The 21,086-nt window shown below is 41.4% G+C and overlaps 3 protein-coding genes across 4 annotated transcripts; 1 reads left to right on the forward strand and 2 right to left on the reverse strand.

The window, feature by feature from the left end:
* Positions 1-1,682: 1,682 nt before the first annotated feature.
* si:ch211-79k12.1 (uncharacterized protein LOC568891 homolog) lies at positions 1,683-10,919 on the reverse strand. The gene is made up of 7 exons (XM_063879075.1): positions 10,734-10,919; positions 9,780-9,901; positions 9,211-9,406; positions 8,135-8,280; positions 5,989-6,133; positions 4,091-4,235; positions 1,683-2,424 (listed from the first exon to the last, which is right to left on the reverse strand). The coding sequence occupies exons 1-7, from the start codon at positions 10,783-10,785 to the stop codon at positions 2,337-2,339; spliced, it is 894 nt and encodes a 297-aa protein (XP_063735145.1). The 5' UTR covers positions 10,786-10,919; the 3' UTR covers positions 1,683-2,336.
* Positions 10,920-12,137: 1,218 nt separating this feature from the next.
* Positions 12,138-15,353, forward strand: taf12 (TAF12 RNA polymerase II, TATA box binding protein (TBP)-associated factor). The gene is made up of 6 exons (XM_063879079.1): positions 12,138-12,305; positions 12,898-13,131; positions 13,721-13,798; positions 14,096-14,210; positions 14,821-14,909; positions 15,025-15,353. The coding sequence occupies exons 2-6, from the start codon at positions 13,054-13,056 to the stop codon at positions 15,058-15,060; spliced, it is 396 nt and encodes a 131-aa protein (XP_063735149.1). The 5' UTR covers positions 12,138-12,305; positions 12,898-13,053; the 3' UTR covers positions 15,061-15,353.
* A 1,992-nt stretch (positions 15,354-17,345) lies between these two features.
* rab42b (RAB42, member RAS oncogene family) lies at positions 17,346-20,950 on the reverse strand. Of its 2 annotated transcripts, none has more exons than XM_063879078.1 (3): positions 20,633-20,950; positions 20,187-20,409; positions 17,346-19,341 (listed from the first exon to the last, which is right to left on the reverse strand). In XM_063879078.1, the coding sequence occupies exons 2-3, from the start codon at positions 20,402-20,404 to the stop codon at positions 18,894-18,896; spliced, it is 666 nt and encodes a 221-aa protein (XP_063735148.1). In that variant the 5' UTR covers positions 20,405-20,409; positions 20,633-20,950; the 3' UTR covers positions 17,346-18,893. The 2 variants fall into 2 exon arrangements, with proteins under 2 accessions (XP_063735148.1, XP_063735147.1); XM_063879077.1 differs by having other exon boundaries at positions 20,605-20,950.
* Between the last annotated feature and the right edge of the window lie 136 nt (positions 20,951-21,086).

Below are 21,086 nucleotides of genomic sequence, written 5' to 3' on the forward strand. Positions count from 1 at the left end.
GAGGAGCTGCCACACCATGTTGTCACAGATTTGCATCCCTGTCATGAAAGGGCCCTTCCTGCCCCAGACAAACATTTTGGCTGCTATGTATTCTCTGCACAACTCACGCTTGGCCCTAAGTTGTTGTCCATCGGTTTATCCATGAGGCACTATCAAGGTCAAAATGTCTCTGTAAACTACACTTCTCTTCCTCCCAACCAGAGCCTTATACCTCAGGGACATCGCCGCTGTGTGAAATCCATGATACATAATCTTGTCTTTTCTGGCAAACCGGTTGAAGCCCTAGGACCAAAGCCCACTAGGGTGCACCCGGCTTTTCACTCATGACTGACTCAAAGGCCAAAACAAGAGGATGCTCGCTGGCATTTCACAAGCGGGAGGGCATTTTGAATTTACAACATTGTGTTTTTTCCAACAGAGCGTAAAGTTTTGTGTTTTTAAAGTCAGCCCATCTGTTGTCTCTTTATTCCTGGTCTTGACTTAACACATAAAGTGAGCAGAAGTTTGTGGAGAAATACAAGAAGTCTGTAAAATGCTGAAAGAAGAATGGCTGCAGCAGAGAGGAGCTGTACAGAGGGCTTTGAATAATCAGTTTAATAACATTATCCTGGCTGTGTGTGCTCTGTGGCGCATGCAACCGTTAATGGAGTGTCATTGTTAAACTGCTGGTTCGACCATTATTAACGACGGCCCACGGTCAACCTCACACCGATAATAAAACCACATAAAACCCAACATAACTTCAACAGACAAGCGTAATGAAATTCTCTGCGTTATGAGCACGGTTACTGAAATAAGCGACGGTGCCGTGGCATCGCGTTGGGGTTATAAAGCAACAGAGGAGAAAATTAAAAAGATGAAGTTGTAGACTATGATGGTTAATTTTGGGGAAATCAGAATAGACTAAATCTAGTTTGTATTAAAGGGAATATTACTGAGCAGTTTAAAATCTAGATAAATCACAGGTTCATTTTTACACATATTGCAAATCTTCAAATACACACACATACTGTACACACACACACACACACACACACACACACACACACAATCGCATTTCCTGTCATTTATTTAACATTTAGTTATTTTATTGCTGCTTTTGTTATAGGTTCTATAACTTTGCCATCACTATTGAGTTCATATTTGTTTTGTGTATTCATTTTTTGTTCTCCTTAACATTGTGAACATTTTTTAGCTGGAGGCTTCACATAAGCAGAATTGCTTTTCTGCCTCTTTCTGCATTGTGTATTATTTGTTATGTTTTTGTATTTTTCAAATTGTTGAAGAACCGGCATTGGCTCACCATGTCGACTCTTATAATGGATGGAAAAAGATTCAAAGTTACCTGACGTAACTATCATTCTCACTGTTAGTGTGGGCTTTTTGGTTCATCTTGTGAGCTGAACTGTCTGAGAATGGGTCTGTGCCTGCAGGCAGTGTGGGAGACACACATCATGCACAGGCACGATACTTTGAGCAAAGGTCATCGCTTCAGAGTAAGGTTTTGCAGAGTGAAAGGGAAGGTTGGTAAACAAGCTGATGCAAGACTAAGATGGCATTGGATGGAGAAGACCTGCGCCTGAATGAGCATGCATGCAGCTTTCACCGAACTGTCGATACCCCCTACCTTTATTGTATCTTTAAAAAGGAACAAAATCAATTGCACACAGGAGGGCAGCAAATAATATTTTCTGAAAGCCATTTAATATCAAAGAAAATCCAAAGTACAGAACATTAAATAGTAGAGTGCGTTGTGCTTGAGGGCTGTCACGGAAAATGGATTATAATAACGTTCTCACAGATGCTTTGAGCTGGTTCTGCTTTGGAAAAACAGGTTGAAAAGGAAACAAATCAACAAAATAAAGCCTTGTCCCATCACCCAAATTACTCATTCACTGCCAAGCAATTATGTTTAGAAAAGAAAAGGGAGAATTGCATGTGGAGTCTAAACCATGTCCTACAGTACACAAGATTAATCTCCCATCGTTTTACTAAGAATGTAGCACACCATTTACCATGCTGCAGAATAAATGAAAGGAAAATTGCCCACCATTCTGTCCAAGATGCAAAACTGCAGCCTACACACACTAGCAAAGCAGCTTCTGTGTCTTTAAAGCAATAATTTCCCTTTTTTTCACACCCAGCTTCTCTCTCCCCTCCCCTACAGATATCAAATATTCGTCTTAGCTTCGCTTCTCTCCTCCCCCAATGTGACCATGCAGAGTTCTACACCATCTACCCCTTCTTAAAAGTATCCCCTCTATCCCATCTCTCATTTTTTTGGTGACTCACTCCATCTTCCTCCTCCCTCCTCATCCTTACACCTGCCTGTGCAGTCAAACCAGAGGTTGTTTGTCTGCACAGGTGGAGGGCAGGGACTCCACACTGGTTTTGTAGATGGGTTTCTTCTGAGACCGGTCATCACTGGCAAGAGAAAGAAAGACAGAGGAGCGTTATTATCAGTATATCGACCTCCCAGTAGACATTAGAAAAGTATAAGTGAGGAAATTATAGACTAGAAGCGAGCGATGGGGCCACATCATGGCTGTTGATGTGAAAGTCAATTTTTCTCTCTTTGGTTTTTCCTGTCTCTCTTTTTAGTTTTTTCCTAACAACTATGCTTTTATACACATGGCAGCACATGCCTAGCCCCATTTGCAAGGATTAAACTATTCTTCTACGGCACAACCAAGACACAGAAATCATGTATGACGCAGGCTCTTATGGAAATTATGCAATTTGAAAGGGATCTTATTTCATTCAGCCCATATGGAAAAGAGGCTAATGAGCAATACCGCATGGGGTCATGGTGCACATTAACATACTGTCGGCTATGGGTTTAATAGGACTTCTGCTACCATTTTAGTCATTGCTGACACCTTCATGTATACTTTATATACTTTCACAGAATTAAAAGCCGGTCTTATTAGCTTTTCACAGAGAGAAAGTGGATGGAAACCCACAGGAGATCAAGGAGCATAAAAGGGATCAAGGACGGGGTCAAGTAGGTCACACCTGCTGAGATAGACTTTAATATTCAATATGGATAACACCTTTTAAAGCACATAAAAGCTAACAGGCACTAGACGGCACATTTGTGGAAAGGTTCACACTTCGACACACACACACACACACACACACACACACACACACACACACACACACACACACACACACACACACACACACACACACACACACACACACACACACACACACACACACACACACACACACACACACACACACACACACACACACACACACACACACACACACACACACGTGAAGTATACACTAAAATGCACACGTGCCAAAAACACACACTCAGTAACTGAAATGGCCTTGGTTCTATCACATGAGACAGAATGAAATATGGGGGCAATAACCATATCCGTAATATAAAGTCAAACTGCGGGAGGAGAGACTGGGGCTGAGTTAGGAAAATAGGAAGGTGAGTGTGGATAAAGTGCAGTAAAGGAATCAAACAATCGCACCGGTACACACACACACACACCACACACACACACCCCACACCCACACATATTCAGAGGCACGTTATCCATCAGATTTTGAATATGGCCAACCTCAGCAGGCAGCCGGCTGGCAATGAAGGGGCGTTGGCCAGATTAAGCTCGCCTGTCTCCCAGCCTAAAAAATGCCCCGTGTGTTTACACTTTTTCGGACATTGTGTGTTCCAACACCCGTACAGAAAAAGACAAAGTATGTTCAAATAAATAATATGTCAAATGCAGTGTGCCATATAAACCGAATGCCCTACAGCATCCGGTAGGCAACTACATGGTTAAGGCAGTAAACTGAAAGTGAAAACTATCAAGGTCACATTATGACTCTACCTTCTTAGATCTGGAAACCCCCCTTTCATTGTATTTGGTTTTGCACCTTCACCACCAAGCGCTGCTTTCATGCTGATCGACACACTCCATTGTCCATTTGAGTAAACCATAATAAATGATGTTTGTTTTATGAATAACCTAAGGTGGACTCCCTCGTTGTGAAATTCCCTGAGCCAGTTTGTGACATTAGGAAAGGGGAGCAGACCACACACACACACACAGTGGTTTCTTACATTGGTCCCTTGCTGGTCCTGACCCGCTTGGCCCTGCGGCACAGGAATACACTCATGGAGAGGATGAACACCAAGAGGGAGACAGCCACTGCCGAGGCCATCAACAGGACGCGGCCATTACTAGACTCATACCAGCGGGCATCCTCTGTGGGACAGATCAGTCAGACATGAAGGAAAACATGCATCACACAGACTCTGAAATCAGCAACTACAAGCTTCCTTCCTCCAGGCGCAGCTTCTGAAGACAAAATCCTGTTTGTTTGTGGAAGAAACGAGTTCAGACGGCCTTACTGCTGTACAAAGAACTGACCTTTAACAAAAACACTGCTTCCTAAAATGCTAAATTGTCTGGTTCTGCCCTTTGTGTGCATACATTTACAAATGATATAAAACATCTGTGGATTTTGTGGTCTAAAAACCCTTCTTCAGAGCAGAGGACTAAGTAAAGATTGAAGAATTACAGCTATGAGGATTTGAGGCAGCAAACACATGCTTTGCTTTCTCACATATACAGCAATTCCATATGTTAAGAGGATTTCATAGCGACAGGAATGTTTACTTTGGTTTGAACTGCTATTGTAGTACAACTTCAAACAGAAGCAGCGACATGCAACATTTGCATAAGCAAACATTATTCCAGCATATATAAATGATACGCCTTTTAATTACTATATGTGCTTCAGAGGAAACAGTGGAGACGCAATGTAGCACGGTGACTGATGAGTCAATTGCAGAAGTAATAAGATAGCTTTACTGTAGGAAAAAAAAACATGTATTGGCGTAATTGCTTTTTTAGAGGTTGCATAATTTCAACAATTGAAATCACAAGGCTTATGAATCCTAGTGGGCGGTGTGTATAAAGAACCGTGCATTAACACAGTGCAGTCATCTCACAGGTCATTGATAAAGATGATGAAGACAGATGAACTGCCATAAATTGGATTAGTTATAATGTTGTAATGAAATTAGCTCTCCACTTGAATACAATATTGCTGTTTGATGATAATTATGAGACAGCTTGTCAGTCATGCAGATTCACACACAGAAAACTTCATAGACATCCAGCTTCAAAAGCTCACAGACAGCAGGACTTCTTAATCAAGAGAGTCGACCAAAATTTCCTTTCTTTTTCCTGTACTACAATGTACTGAATACTTTATGACGACCATTTATATCTCAGAAACTAAACAACCGTATTTGTAATAAATTATACAAAATAAATAACCAAACACAGCAAGCTATTACGTGCTCTCAAATGTCAGTACGAAATGGCGGAAGTATTTTTAACGAAACTCTCTTTGCCATGTACCTTTTCCTGTTTGACTTGAAGTTTCATAAGAAAGAAAATAAAAAGGTCATGTAATATAATTGCTTCCTTTTTTTTAGAATCATCCCCCTCTCCTCTGAAGTATTTTATTTTTTTAAATGTACTAATGTTCTCTAACCGTTCATCATCGTACTTATTTTTCATTCTAGAAGTAATTTCCTTTCTTTGTCACCTTTTTTTTCTGTGAAGAGTTTTCATTAAATGCCTTCCCCTGTCTTTATCACAGCATCACACGTCTTTTTCTATGTTATTACCATTTATGTGTGTAGAAACCTCATTCCTGCACTTCTTCTTCCGCAATAAAGCTTTCACACTCGAGAATATGCTCTGGATGACGTAAATGCACTCAAACACCTGACCTGTCTGGTCACACTGAAGTGGATGATTGAAAAGAAAGGAGAACACAATGTTTTTGTTGTTTGCGCTATGGGGATGTAGACAGTTGCATTTCCCAAGAGATTACAAAGAAAGCCTGAATAGGTTTTTACAAAGAGGAAGCAGAAAGAACTGCTACAGTCTACAACAGTCATCACAGAGGACAACAGGACTTAGATCTATAGTCTTATCTTACCAGGCAGCACGGTGATGCTGACTTTGCGTTTCTTGGTGAGCGTTCCCACAGAGGGATGCTCGGCTACGCAAGTGTACTGTCCTTCATCAGCCGCTGTCATCTTCCTCAGCGTCAGCGTGGAGGATGGCAGGATCCAGTCATCACCCTGAGAGAAAGATGGGAGACATACAAGAGAGTGTCAGGAGAGTGAGACAAACAGAAAGCAGGTCAGAAGAAGAGAAATTGGCTGGATTTTTTGCAGCCCTATGGGAATAAACAAACTCTAGGAATTAAAATTTGAGAACCAATGAAGGTTTTTGGCTAAGAGAAAGAGAGACAGAAAGAAAAAGAGAAACAGTCAGACATGAGGAACAGAACAAAAGGAGGACAAGGGGCATAAAGTGTTATTTTGCCTGATTTGCATATGAGTGAAAAAAGAGGGCGAATGGAGAACAAAAAGAAATAGGAAAGGGAGAAACAGAAAGACTGAAATGGCAGAGGGGCAGGGAGAAAAAGCAAGAAATAAATGCAGGTGCAGTGCCCTCAGAGAACAGTCCCCAAAGTCCCAAATGAAGAGTATTTACCTGAGCAGTAATCCAAATGAATGAACACACGTCGACACAAGTCAATAACCCGGATAACACCATCATTGGCAAAGAATAATGCCGCAACAACAGACTGTTAACGCAACACGTAATGAGATGGCGAGGGAGCGGGACGAATTGTTGACACAAAAATAGCAGCACTATTATGAGATAGAGGCCGACATGGGTAGGAAACAAATAATAGGCCAAACACAAGGATTGGAAAACAAACGTACATGGAGGATGAGGTAAAAAAAATAAAAAGACATTACACCATGCAAATGATTTGGCTCCTGGGAGCTGCAGCTCCTGCCAAGAAAGTCCATTTCAATTTGAATGGATCTGAATTAAGAGGATTTCCCATAAAGGCCAGGTCTGGCCAAAGCAGCATTTTGTATGCAAATCTACTGACTCCCTAAGCAGTGGCCCGTTTCTGCCTCTGTCCTGCTGTCATTACTGAGGGCCAATGTGCCCACACCAAGGAAGCTGTCTGTCAAAGTAGGCCATACTGATGCCACTTTCTTCCCCATAACCATTCCTGTTATACGTATAGTAAATACACAAACACACACACCAAAAATCTCATCTTATCATTTGTCACACATTTCTACCAAACTTCTTGACTTATGTAAATGTTTCCCGGACAGATTGACAGGTGACATGTATGTAACAGTGATGTATCTTTGACAAATAACAAACCAGAACCCTGAAGCACCACATACTATGATCAAACGAAGGACAAACAGTATTAGCAGTATAAAATATCCACTGAATTGGATTTGGACTTGTAAACCCATTTAAAACCTGGATTAACAGTGACCCTTTAACAAGCATATTAACCTTGAGCCGACTTATCAAAAAGAATAACAAAAGGGGGGAACTTGGCAATTAAGTCCGCCTGTTCCCGAGATATCTTCACGCTTGAGTAGCTTCATTACTCCTCTGACTTGCTGCTGGCAGCTGTTGTTATGTTGATGACACCTTGAAAAAGCAATACCATTTTCTCACCACAAGGGCACGGTGTATCTCCCGGCTCATCAACTTGTTCTTGGTCTACATGCCTATTGTCACTTTGGCATTTTACACACAGACGTGTTAATTTCCCCCAGGCGAGAGTTCCTTAGCTTAGTGAAGAGCCCAGTTGAATAATTCAATACTGGTTAACCAAACACTAAAAAAATCATTAGAAATCTATCCGCATAATTGTTTTCAGGTTGACTGGCTCTTGTCTAGACCTCATTAAACTATTAATCCTCTGTAAGTGGGCAAGCTGCAATCCCCAGCGAGTGGTGGGCCTAAGCCAACCGGTCACTTAAATACAGAGCACTTCTGAGGAGGAGGGGATGGGGCAACGACAGCTGAGGAGAAACAAGTGGCCTGACAAACTCATGGAGAGAAACCGTGTTAGAAGAGGAGAGAGTGCTGTGAGCAAAGCCAGGAGAGAAATAGGGACCCAGAAAGACTGGAACAAGACAGCAAAATAAAGAGGTCACAACGAAAGTGGAGGGAGGGAGCCGGAGAGAGAATGACAAGCTTCCAAAAGCATAATGAGGACACTTCGCAGAAAATAGAGGCTTTCTCACATCTTTACTCCAGTAGTAGACAGGCTCCTCTGATGAGCCGGCGGAGCACTTCAACACCACTTCGTCCCCGAGTCGCACCTTCAGCTCCGCCGAGACACCCAGGTAGCTGGTGAACCCGTCCCTTGTCAGTAACACCTCTCCCAGATCTAAAACCAGCAGGAAATGAGGGGAATGATTGAGCATTAATGAAGCAAGACATTCCCTGTTCGCTGAGGCTTCCTCTTCAAGAGTTCGAGACGTGACTGAACACACCGATGCAGCGCCAAAGATGTTCAGTATAAAAGAACAAGTATGAATGCCTCCCAGTTGTACACACTGTCCCAAGCAATCAATAATAATGATAATAGGCTTCATCTTATCGAAGTCTTTAGAGGGGCAGTGTTGTGAATAATGGCTCATCTTCTCTCTCAATAGATGGCTCACGTCCATCCAGCTCCCGGCTTCTCTCCCCCTCCGTCCCCTTTCAGTCTTTTAGTCCGTTCTAATCTTTGACTCTTATTGATTCCCCCCATGAGGCTGAGGAGCCGATCAAACAGCATTACGGTCGATTTGATGGCCACTGAGAAGATAGAGGACACTGATAATGTGACTAGCTACGCCATTTTATGCAACTGTGTATCCTGCACTGATAGCTTCAAACTTGAGTCCCACTGGGAGAATGCTTTCTTTGTTTGCTTGGAGTGCAGGGAGAGAAAAAAAAATGAAATGATTGTAGTCAACATATCATGGCAACACGGGGGTGAACTTCTTACAGTTGTTTTGTTGTACACACTCTGCAGCTGCATTGCACATATATGTCTTGTCTTATTAACTATTAATGTGTTTTTCTATCCCTCACTGTGAAGAAAGCTATGTCCAGACTCTCTGAAAAATTGTCTTTACCTCCTGCTGGTTGGAAATATGAAATAAGAAATTGGAAAAATGCTGAGTCTCTCTGCTCGCCTGGATTGTTTCCCAATCAGCTTGTATGAAAAATCTAGAGTTTTGTTATTTCTAAAAAGGAAACAGTGACAAGGAATCATTGTTTCACACAGTTACAGCAGACAGCTCCGACCCATATCAACCTACGCACTCACAATACACTTTGAAGGTCAGCGGCATGGAAAATCGGTCCTGCTCGGTCACATTTTCAGCGTTGGACACACAGCGGTAGGACCCCTCGTTGTACCTCCCTGGGTGGGGGAGGGACAGGGTTAGACGGCCGTCCTGCCGTAATGGCTGTTGACTGAAGCACCAAAAGCGCTCACGAACCGGAAGCCATGTCTGCCTGTGCTGTAAGGGGAAAGAAAAAATGTGTTGTGTATTTTTGTTCAACTCTCACATTTGTTGAACAGCAGCCAGTTGCACCAGGGTGTAACATGTACACAAAGCAGTAGATTGTCTTTTTATGGGCAGCCAATTTAATTGAGTTAAGTCATAAATGTTATCATGTGACAATGTTCAGAGGGCAAACTTGAACTTCAAATAACTTAATACACCACTTACAACACAAGAGGTATTACATTTCACAGCACTAACACTTTTTTGCCATTTATTTCCTACAGCGTTGTTGGCAAACAGTAATGAGATAAGTAATCTGAGTTTTTGAAACTTGCTTCTTCTATTTCCTCTCCCTTCCACTGACCCATTTGTTCCCATGGCTCACCTCAACAAATCTCTCAAAGTTGACCTCGCTGATGTTGGCCTCAGAGTCCGAGTAAAGACACTCCAGTGTGATGCCATCACCCTCCAGAACCGGCTTGGTCGGGCCTTTAATGAGCAAAGTGGCTGCATGTGGACAGAGATTACACATGCTGGTTATTGATCACAACATGAATGGGCAGGAGGCTCACTGGGGACTGGCCTGGGGGATCTAGCTGCTGTGCTGGGCAATACTTTCAAAACAACCTATCCCTCTTCCTGACATTTTGTTTCAGGCTCCTGTTGGAAAACTGCCAATACTCTCAAAGTCACCATTGCCACATCACGAACAACAGGTTCTTCCACTTCCCTGTAATACAGACAGCAATCTATTTGTCGTTCACTTCACAGACAAGAACTAATGCATACCACAGACGTAGTTTACATTCTTTCTTTTTTTAAAGTTAAGCAGTGAGTTTTAAGTGATCATATATTTGTATTCAGTGGGATATGTGTAAATACATACAAATCTATATATACACAACATTGTTTCTCGTGCCAGTCTCTAGATAATATAACAAACACTTCTTGTCTCAGTCTGTGTAGCCACAAGGGGAAACCCATCAGTGTGACAGAAGAGAAAATAAAACGTTTCCTCTTGAGGACATACGCACTTAGAAACAGACAAGCAGGCAGTGGAACAGGCAGGAACACAAACACAAACACACACACACACACACACACACACACACACACACACACACACACACACACACACACACACACACACACACACACACACACACACACACACACACACACACACACACACACAAATCCTACAGCAAATATGAATATGGAAGTGGAAAAGACCAGAACAAGGCTGGAGGATTAAAAAAGATTTTCACAAAGCACCAATAAAATTAAATGTTTTCACTTGATTGTAAAACATTACATGAGTAAATATAAACAGATTTACCAAAGCTGCCATGAATCAGGGCGACCACTGCAGCAACCAGAAGCCCCTTCATGATTATTCAAAAGACGTGTTCAATATTGAGTGATAACGGGTCGCTCTCCTGCGAAGTCTCTAATCGGTTTCGAAAGTTTCCACAGTATTTATAGCGAGGTGTAGGTGTGGCTTGTGTTTTCAGGAAGTAGCTTCAAATTATTTGGATATTATGAAAGTATACAAATCTAATCATGCGAATCAGAAAAAGCCTGTTTTGTTGTTATATGTCTCTTGTTATGATATACTATGAGGTGCATCGACGCCTGATATTGTTTATTGTTTTTGTGAAGTGTAAATGAACAAAGAGCTCCAGCGATATTAAATTCAGTCCCGGCGCGTCATCAGTCTCTGGGCAGAGTTAGTCCCTTCATGTTTCGTGCCAGAGCTTGTTGTTAAGGTCAGTCATTTTTTTTGTTGACAAAGTTCAACAAGTGTCAAGAGACGTCTTAAGATGTTAACGCAGAGTTTCGTAATTTCCAGGATTGATTTGCTACACCGAGCCAGAAAACATTTAAGCTTCACTTGCTTTGCTGTTAACTTGAGATGAAGAATGAAATCGAAAGAGATTCAGTCCTTCAGAGTATCAGAGAGTGTTTGCTGTACGCACACTTAATGCTTGAGTGACTAACTGAGTGACACATCATTAAAATAGGAGTTTTTCACTTTCAGTTAGATCCAGGTCTGTTCAGTTGTATTCATAATTCATGGATAGTATATTAAGTATTGGCATAGACTATATTTTCTCCCACTGAAATTCTATTTTTACAATAATAAAGCGCCTCTTCAACAGATAAATATTTAGCAACCGAAACGTTGTGTCACACATTTAAATGCAAGCAAATGACAGTGTGGCAATTCCTTTTTCTCTTAACTATAGACTTTTCCTCCTACGCACCTGTCTACAAGAAGCTGAAGGTGTGCAACAGCCTTTAATTAACACTCATTAAGAAAAACCTTCCACGTAAACAGTATTTAATTTAACAAATACCTGCAAATCGGGGGCCTGTACTCAGAAGGTGGTTGAATGAAATTGAAGTAAACTAACGGTTAGATGTCTAAATCAGAATGATATAAAGTGTGTAAAGTCAATGTTTTTTATAAATGTTTGAATTTGTGTTGTTACATTGTGTGTATTATTAAAAAAAGGACCACTACTTTAAATGGTTTAGGCACTTATTACGATATCAAATGTTGCCATATTCAATGCCAACCATTTTTACACATTTATTTACGTATTATGCTTGTTATTAATGGGATAGATCTCTTCGTATTGTCTTCAAAATACTGTAATTCTCTTTCCACATCATCAATTGGTTTATTCATGGCGTAGTTCCATACAATATCCAGCAGGTGGCGGGGTAGAGGCTTGCATGTGTTCACCGGAAATAGATATAAACAAAGCGGAAGTAGTGAAAGAGATAACCTCAATCATTTTTTCTAGCTGTGCCGAGGCAATTTGACTGAGTCTTTTTGTATCAAACTGGCCTTTATTCCCCGCAAAGACGCCGAAACATGGAGAGATAGTGTTTGTTTTATTGGGTAAGTTGTGAAATGAACGGCTAATTCTAGGATGTATCGTGCATAAAGCCGCGGAGCTAAGATTAGCTGCTAATGTTAGCCTGTCATGCTAAATTCAAAGCTGCTATTGTTTTTAGCACATTACGGTGTGTTAGCGTCGGTATTTCACTTTTTCTTTTCTTTATTCGACCTACATAACCGCTTTAAGCTGACATAGTCGATCCCATTTATTTCACGGTGTTATTTTTCTTTATCGGTTACAATTGAGTAGATTCATAAGCATAGTTTTACCGCTAAGTTTCTGCATGTACCCTGTAGCCGTTTGTAATGTTAATTAAACATAGTTAACACTTTTTGCTTACAAAGTACTCTACATATAGAAACATATAAAAACATCAGCACAGCAATGCACTTAAATCAAGAGGAAAAAACTGAAAATGAAATTTAACAAAAACCTTCCACAATAAGATGTAAATCACGAAATCGAGCATAATGTATTTTACAATTGGAAAGACTAAATGGAAGGCTTGCACAAATCCGTGAAGGGTTTGCAAGCAGTTTTATGCATGTTAACCTATTGTTTATGTGATGCTTATTTGACTCTTTCCCCCAGATTGTCCCTGTAAACGAGAATCTATCACTCCTGTGCTCATCTTGTACCGTCACTCCGGACTCTGACACACACACTGCCACACACACACACACACACACAACAGTTTAGCCTCTTGTGAAACTCCAGAGTCCCGTCTCTTTACCTGTGGCCACCAGCATGGCTAACAGCACCGTAACAGCAGTGAAGGTTGGGACCCCTGGCCCTGCTGGCAGGACTAGTCCAGAGGGATCTCAGGTCAGTCCATCTTTTATTGTATTCACTCAACACACTGCTGCTGGGCTTGGTTTCTGCACCAGCATCTATAGAGTCCCACTGGCTGTCCTGATCACTGTGCACTTGCATAAAATCATATAATGTAGATTAAAAGCAGCCAAATGATCTTTGCAAAGACGTTCCCAAAAAGATAATACAACTTAAATGCATGTAAACATTTTGTCTACTGTAAAACATTTTTAGTAAGAACAGTTTTTATGACTTGCATCTTTTAATTATTTTGTTAAAAATACCTAATTGTCCTTGACACCAGAGATACTGTCAGTGTCGGATAGTCCCACTGTTAAAATTACAACAATTTCGTTGTTGACCCTTTACAGTATTGTGTTTTGCTTAAAGATGAGATGTGTGGCTCAATTTCTATTTTCATCCATATGAAACTCAAGTTTCAGCCTCTTAAACTGCTTTGTGGATCTTAATTTGAAATGTTAGAAAACATTATGGGGGCCCTGATATCTTTATATCTAGAGCCCTTATTAGACTGCCATAGAGAGTACGCAACATCATCACATCTGTACTCTTTTGTAACATACATCTGCTTTGCCTCCAGGTGCTCAGTAAGAAGAAGCTGCAGGACCTGGTGAGAGAGATCGATCCCAATGAGCAGCTGGACGAAGATGTTGAGGAGGTTTGTTAGCGCTTTAATTATGTTTTCAGTCAGATTTTTCTATTTGTGAAAAAAGAAGTAGTGAAGTTTTAAGTATGACATGAAAACTACTTGCATCTTGCAGGTCCTTGTTGCTTTATAGCTTTCCTAACTGACTGCCACATCCATCATTTGGAAATGTTATTCTACTGAAAGCCCGGCAGCATGAAAAATGGTGTGACTAGCTGAAAAAATGAGGGATCTGTCCAGCTATCGGGGAAAGTTACTCTCCTTTACTGAGCACGATTGATGGATTTCAAAATGCCTGTCTCTTCCCAGATGCTGCTACAAATTGCAGATGACTTTATAGAGAGCGTTGTGACAGCGGCCTGTCAGCTGGCTCGCCATCGCAAGTCCAACACCTTGGAGGTGAAGGATGTTCAATTACATCTGGGTAAGTTGTGGTTGGCTTTTTTTTATGCAGCGTGTCTTTGCGACGTTAGCAAATGTTTTAGGTATACAAGAAGGCCTGTATTCTGTGATGGATAATTGCCTCATCAAAAACATGCCCTATATATTTAGTAAATTTGAAGCTTCATTATTAAATGTTAAACCTAACGTTAATGTAAAGCCATAATCATATGCACAATCAAATGACAGTTACTCACATTGGCGTTTCTGAAGTGTGCAGAATTATTCTTTTGAGTTCTACAAAAAGCTGGCATCTTCAAAGGAAGACTTCAAGGGTTCATGCTGTTGAGAAAATACAAAAAAACAAACATGTTTGAATGTTTTATGTCAAATAAAAAAGCTGCGTTCTACCCTTGAGCAAAGGTAATTTGAGCTCGTCTCCCTGAGTGACTGTCAATTTCTCAGGAAGTTTTTGTGAATGTTTGCAGACAGTTTCGGTGGTAACATGGCAACCAAATAACTGGCTGGTAAAATGTCAGCTCTGCTTTGCCGTGTTTAACACACACACAGAGATGACAGTTAAGATGTTTAAGGTCGTTGTGGATGTTGAAATGATTTAGTTTCCTGCTGACATTGTGCATTTCTTTTCTCAGAGCGCCAGTGGAACATGTGGATTCCTGGTTATGGCTCCGATGAGATCCGGCCGTTCAAGAAGGCTTGCACCACAGAGGCTCACAAACAGGTGAGCAGTACAAGGCTTTGTTTCTCTTGGTCAAAGTTAAATATTCTTTGTAATGTTGCAGATCCATACATTCTTTTTTTTATCAACTAACTGTTTTCTTTTTCTTTCATTTCAGAGAATGGCACTGATCCGCAAGACAACCAAAAAGTAGCAAGACTGTTGACTGATATGTTGTACCCACTCTGTGTATTGTCTTTAATTTTTCCCTTTTCAGTTGTTATGTTTTTTGACTAATAAGGAAGAAAAGGATGGTTCGGGTGCAGTTATTTTTTCATTTGATATTAGATAGTTTCCTTGTCATGTCTCTAACTTTTTGAGTACTTTGCCACATCCATCACACCATAATGTAATTCTCGTATCTGATTCTGTTTTGTTGCCATTAAGCTGAGCCTGGCAGAGCTCTATTCATTGCAATTTTTTCAATAAACATTTACTGGAATACTTCTTTTGGATTGTGAGCAATGATGTATCTGGTTTATCTCACAGGTTTTATTTGTCATATGCACAGCAGATACAGCGTATATGTTGGCAATACAAATCTTATATCCCAGGCTCCTCCAACAACTCAACATACATAGTGCCAGTGTTGGGTGTAACGCATAACAAAAGTAACGGAGTTACAGTAATGTATTACTTTTTGCTGTAACGCAGTAATATAACGCTTTACTTCTGAAATTTGGGTAATATAATACCCGTTGCAACTCTCAGTAGCGCAGTTACAACACATTTTAACCCGAAATGATGTGGTGTTTCGTTTCTAAGAAATCACAAACATCGCCAGACATTCCGACACCAGAGGAACAATAGTAACTCAGTAAGCCTGTTTACTATTGGTTAAGAGAGCTGCAGAAACAGATTTCGCAATTGAGCGCTGCTTGCTCACAATGGAGAGCTGCAGGCTCAAGAGAAAAGAAAGAAAACACGCGCCAACCAAACCAAAGCAACAGAAGGTCACTTTCTCTCTCGGTCTGCTATGCTGCTTGAACCCCGAGAAGTTCAGAGACTTATGGCGGAGAGTTTAAGATCTGCAGCCTCTGTCCTCTGTGGAATCTTTTAGAAAGCTTGTCAGCCAAATCCCCGTTAACACACCAATGACAAGGTGAGCTAACGCTGCCATAGAGATTCGTTCATGTACATCAGGTCACAGGGCCGTGCAGAGACTCCACCAACATGTCATTAATAACAAACAGATGTAATGTTACCGATATCAATATTATTTAGCCCACTTCAACGGCGCATGAGTTTCACTTCAGCATACTTCCTTAATAGCTTTAATTAATGAGCTGCAATAAACTACATTTTAACATTTGTAGCCATACTTTTGGTGAAAGTAACTCAAAGTAATGCAAAAGTAGTGTAATGCATTACATTTCAGGGACAGTAATTATGTAATGTAACTTATTACTTTAAAAAGACAGTAATAAGTTATATGTATTGTATTACATTTTGGAAGTAACTTGCCCAACACTGCGTACTGCAAACAAGATAAATAAAATAATGCAAAAATTAGACAAGAATAAGCTAGTGCAAACAGCTAGTGCAATAACGTAATGTGCAATAACAACAATAAGGATGTAAAATCTATATATGTGTAGAATGAATTATTGAAATATACTGTACGGTCATTTAAATACTTTACACTGTTGTATGAGGAGGTATAGACTGATGCATATATTACGTATAAAAATATATTTATGGCAGATATGTATAATATATAGATATGTGTACTATAAACAGATGTGAGTAGACATTCACAGAGCTCAGGAGTTCAGTAGTCTTATAGCCTGTGGTATAAAACTGTCTCTGAGTCTGGTGGTCTTGGTCCAGATGCTGCGGTACCGTCTGCCAGGCGGCAGCAGACAGAACACTGTTGCTGGGGTGATGGGGGTCCTTTAATATCTTATCGGCCTTCTTCCTACACCACTGGGTGTAGAGGTCCTCCATGGATGGCAGCTCCGTCCTGGTGATGTGCTGAGCAGTTTTCACCACCCTCTGTAGAGTCTTACGGTTGAGGGCGGTGCAACTGCCATACCAGACGGTGATGCAGCCAGTCAGGATACTCTCGATGGTGCACCTGTAGAAGTTGCAGAGTATCCTGGAGTCCATGTTGAACTTCCGCAGACTGCGGAGGAAGAACAGCCACAATCTTTTGATACTTTAAAGCATTTGGATCTGGATTCAAAATGGTTGAGTGTCATTTTCCCAATAAAAGATAATAACTTTTGGAGTAAGAGTTTTACCCACTCTTCTCATGCGATGCTATTTTTATTTTACAAATGAGGGATATTTAATACCATCCTATTGTATATGATGGCTACTTCTTTTCTGCCAACCCTGTTAGTTTTATTTTTTACCTTTGTCTATTTCAGCAAAACAACTATAGAAATGGTACTCAGATTTGGACTTTTCACAAAATAAATACATAAACAAATGATCTGGTATCAAAAGAGACATTTTGTATTTGCTAAATTTGACAGTTGTACATGCATAGTAAAGTTTTGCATTTAAGGAAATATTTTTGCACTTGTAGGGTGTAGGGTCATTTTACATGTGGTATATTTGCATTGAGCCAAGAACACATAGCTTTACAAACACACAGTTAACCCATTTATAAATCTCTGGTTTCTTTGAGTAGCAAAACAAATGGTCTGCATTATCAGTCCACAAACACAGGAGGCCGTTCAGTCAGTCAGACGGACAGTAATTGCTATGGAAACCTCACAACATAAAACAAAAACTATATAAATGCCCCATAGAGTTGCATAATTGAATTAATGTTAACAAAAGGAGGGCCTCACTCTCAACATGCTGTGATGCAACAAAGCCTGTTCCAGAACACCGCTCAGGCCCAAAGAATTATAGCACAATTCACACAGAGTCATACGGGGGATGTCTCTATCTCCACCAAGGCACTGCAGCTGCCCATCATCGACAGAACGAGCAACATAAGACAAGAATCACAGATTAAGGTGCACAAATGGGTTGTGAAGAAGAAAAAAGCAGTGTCATTGTACAGTCTCACAAGCAAAAATAAAACAAATAAGATCATCCCAAATTGTAACCACAGCACAAACTCTGAGCACTCGGATATAAATCAGGACACCAAGGTTGGCAACCTATTGTCCAAACATCGATAGAAGAGAAGATGTGATGGTATCCCTCCCTTGTAGATTGAATGCCATTGTGACGCAGTCTCAACTGGCACCAACGGTGGATTAATATGTCCTCATTACAACTCCTGCTCTGCTGAACTCAGGTAAGCAAAGACCTCATCAGTCCATGTTTGGCTGATCAGCTGCTGGCCTAGCATCTCACAAAACAGAGCTAGACCTCTCTGTCAAGTTTTAAAAGTCCTATAAATAGGGAACAACTAGAGATTTTGCAATTAAACAAGACGCTAACAGCATTGTGACTAATGCTAACATCAGCATGTTAGCTTGCTGCTGATTAAAGGGTAATATAATCCACCATTTTCACCATCCTAGCACTCCAACATGTCAATAGCATTAGCCAAAAAGTAAAGCTGTGGAAGATGTTTTTAGTTTTGATGAAGCAAAGTTCAACCTAATGATGGCGCTAGATGAAAAGTAAAAGGAACCTAGAAACCTGTAGTAAATATTCCATCAATATATTCTTAAGACATATCACCAAAAATCAAAACATGTCAACCTGCGGGTGGTGTTGGATAAAAAAGAAGGGCAATCACCAAAGTGGGTTGGAAAAAATCCTGAAAATGAATGCTAGACAAAACGTAATAGCAATTCTTCTCAGTTATCGGACATTTATATACCAAACAACTGGTCAACATTGCCATCATGGCCCAAAGTTCAATCGTAACTCGGCAGGAATGTCCAAGCATTGTTCTTCAGTGGTTTTAATGATGAAGTTGTTACATTAAACGTCCAGCATAGATCAGACCTCCTGGGGCTGGTTTTGGTTCTACGTAACATGAGTGCATTTGGGAAACCACCAGCAGCCCACGGTTTAATCACAACACTTCTTTTTCCTGGAGGCGGAGCCGGCCTGTGTCAGGCTGGCTCTCTGTGCCTGAAGCGCCTGTGGTGCGGTGCACTTGACTCCATCCCAGCCCTCCTGCAGCTCCACCTCTCCACTCAGCAGACCCTGGTAGACCCGACGAGTGAGCAGCTCGAAGGCGTCCCTCACGTTCTGACCCGTCTTGGCAGAGGCCTCGACGTAGGGCATCCCTAGCTGCCCGGCCAGTTTCTCAGCCTGCTCCCGACTCACCACCCTCCCTCCCTGAGCATCTTGGTCGCTCTTCTGTCCCACAAGGACGAACAGAACCTTATGCGGCTGCACCCGCTCGCACACCTCATCGTGCCATTCCTTTATGTGGTCAAAGGAGGCTTGGTTGGTCATGTCAAACACCAGCAGGCCTCCGACTGAGTTGCGGTAATAGGAACGGGTCACCGACCTGAGGAAAGAGGAGAGACACAGGGTGAAATCATGAGGGAAAGAAGGGAAGGGGTTGGAATTTCAACACATGAAAACCTCACTGGGTGGTGCAGAGGTCAGACTCTTGATACTAACTTCCTGTTACAGTGATCTAATAATCAACTGATGCTCTCCACTGTTTGAGTTGAGCTTTTTTTTAAGATAAGCTGGTTGATTAAAGAGTCAAGAAAAGAATTACAGCTGTGATTCTCTCACCCTAATCAGGAAACTGTCTAGAGGCATGTAGTTCCCCCGTGAGTCACTGACTGTTTAACCTAAAGCAAAGGGCTGGTTAAACAGTCCTCCTACGAGCCAGCTGGTAAAAAAAACAAACATACTTCTTCATTAATTATTTATGAAAACAAACCTGATTTGGCTGACTTTTTAGCTGACTCAGGTGGGATAAGCTGGCTACAGACACAATGCAGAGAGGAGGTGAACACAAACAGGCAGTCTGCAATTTGCCACAGTTCATTCAACTGGAGAACTGAGTTAATGAATTTAGAGACGGAGGGAAATATTATACCGTTTGTTTTGTTTTTTCTTTAAATATGCTGAGCATGAAGAATAAAGCCCTTTCAAAGATCGGCCTATTCAACTGTAAGCATTACACATACAGTTCTGCATCTCCGTACACACTGCTCTTGTGTGTTTGACAGGGTGGATACACAGTGGTAGCTGAAAGCAAACACTTATAAACATCTCCTGTGTGAATGGAAAAACCATTGGTAGTTTATATGGATAGTATATTTGCATGCACAGGAGTCATTTTGTGATATATATATTCAGTACTATCGTATACAAAGAAGCATAGTGCGTCCTCACCTGAACCTTTCCTGCCCGGCTGTGTCCCAGAACTGCAGCTTGACACGGACCCCCGGCTCCACCTCCAGGAAGTGAACGTAGAAATCTACTCCAACCGTCTGGTTGATGGTCTCCAGGAACAAGTCTTCTGTATAGCGCTTCAGCAGGGAGGACTTGCCCACTGTGGAGTCCCCCAGCATGATGATCCTGAACTGGTACTGCCACAACGTTAGATCCATGATTGCTGGTTGTGGAGAAACAAGGTGAACATGACAGTGAATACAGCTTGTAGGGATTCAGATGTGTATTGAAGTCGAGTTAAAAAGAAGATGTACACTGTGGGAATTATAGAAGAGGTTTCAAGTCAGGTCAGGAACAGTTGAGGATTATATTGAACAGCATACATGGTACCATTAGAGTTTTTGAAAAGAAATATGACCTGCAAGAGACTAGCAATCCAACATCACCTTCCCACCAGTCGGTTCCTTATCTTTGACTAAATGTTGAGAACACCCACAGCAGCCACTCCTTATGAATCTCGCAATCAGCAGAAAGCAGTCCTTGTTGACAGTCACCTCAAACTCCTATACAGGTGAGGGCTGCAGCACAGGCCTCCCAGCCTGTTCCCCATGGTGCTTCATCAAAAACTCTTCAGAAAAGCAGGTATGTGGACAAATCTGTCCCACAAAAGTAGATCCTATAGTACAGCTGCGGTTCTCATCCGAGTTGCTGATCTTGACTGATACTGAAAGCATGTGCATGGGTGTGCTGCAAAGGGGAGTGTACTTCTAAAGTTTCCCTGTTGATACTTGACAAAAAAGGTGGGGCAGAAAAACGATATGGGGAGGGCTGTTGTGGAATGGGAGGGCCAGATGTGGGAGTAATGGGGGAGGGGGGGGGTTATAAAGGAAGTAGTGTTGC

The sequence above is a fragment of the Eleginops maclovinus genome, chromosome 3 (assembly GCF_036324505.1).
Source record: "Eleginops maclovinus isolate JMC-PN-2008 ecotype Puerto Natales chromosome 3, JC_Emac_rtc_rv5, whole genome shotgun sequence".
NCBI lineage: Eukaryota > Metazoa > Chordata > Actinopteri > Perciformes > Eleginopidae > Eleginops > Eleginops maclovinus.

What these genes read in the sequence shown, in the direction of transcription:
- si:ch211-79k12.1 (XM_063879075.1), bottom strand. Translation starts at nt 10,785, where the DNA reads ATGAAGGGGCTTCTGGTTGCTGCAGTGGTCGCCCTGATTCATGGCAGC. An exon ending in ACTTTGAGAGATTTGTTGAG is followed by an intron (nt 9,407 to 9,779) that starts GTGAGCCATGGG and finishes TTCCCCTTACAG; the next exon opens with CACAGGCAGACATGGCTTCC. An exon ending in CAGCATCACCGTGCTGCCTG is followed by an intron (nt 4,236 to 5,988) that starts GTAAGATAAGAC and finishes TCTGTCCCACAG; the next exon opens with AGGATGCCCGCTGGTATGAG.
- taf12 (XM_063879079.1), top strand. Translation starts at nt 13,054, where the DNA reads ATGGCTAACAGCACCGTAACAGCAGTGAAGGTTGGGACCCCTGGCCCT. An exon ending in TGGACGAAGATGTTGAGGAG is followed by an intron (nt 13,799 to 14,095) that starts GTTTGTTAGCGC and finishes GTCTCTTCCCAG; the next exon opens with ATGCTGCTACAAATTGCAGA. An exon ending in GGATGTTCAATTACATCTGG is followed by an intron (nt 14,211 to 14,820) that starts GTAAGTTGTGGT and finishes TTCTTTTCTCAG; the next exon opens with AGCGCCAGTGGAACATGTGG.
- rab42b (XM_063879078.1), bottom strand. Translation starts at nt 20,404, where the DNA reads ATGGATCTAACGTTGTGGCAGTACCAGTTCAGGATCATCATGCTGGGG. An exon ending in GCCGGGCAGGAAAGGTTCAG is followed by an intron (nt 19,342 to 20,186) that starts GTGAGGACGCAC and finishes CTCTTTCCTCAG; the next exon opens with GTCGGTGACCCGTTCCTATT.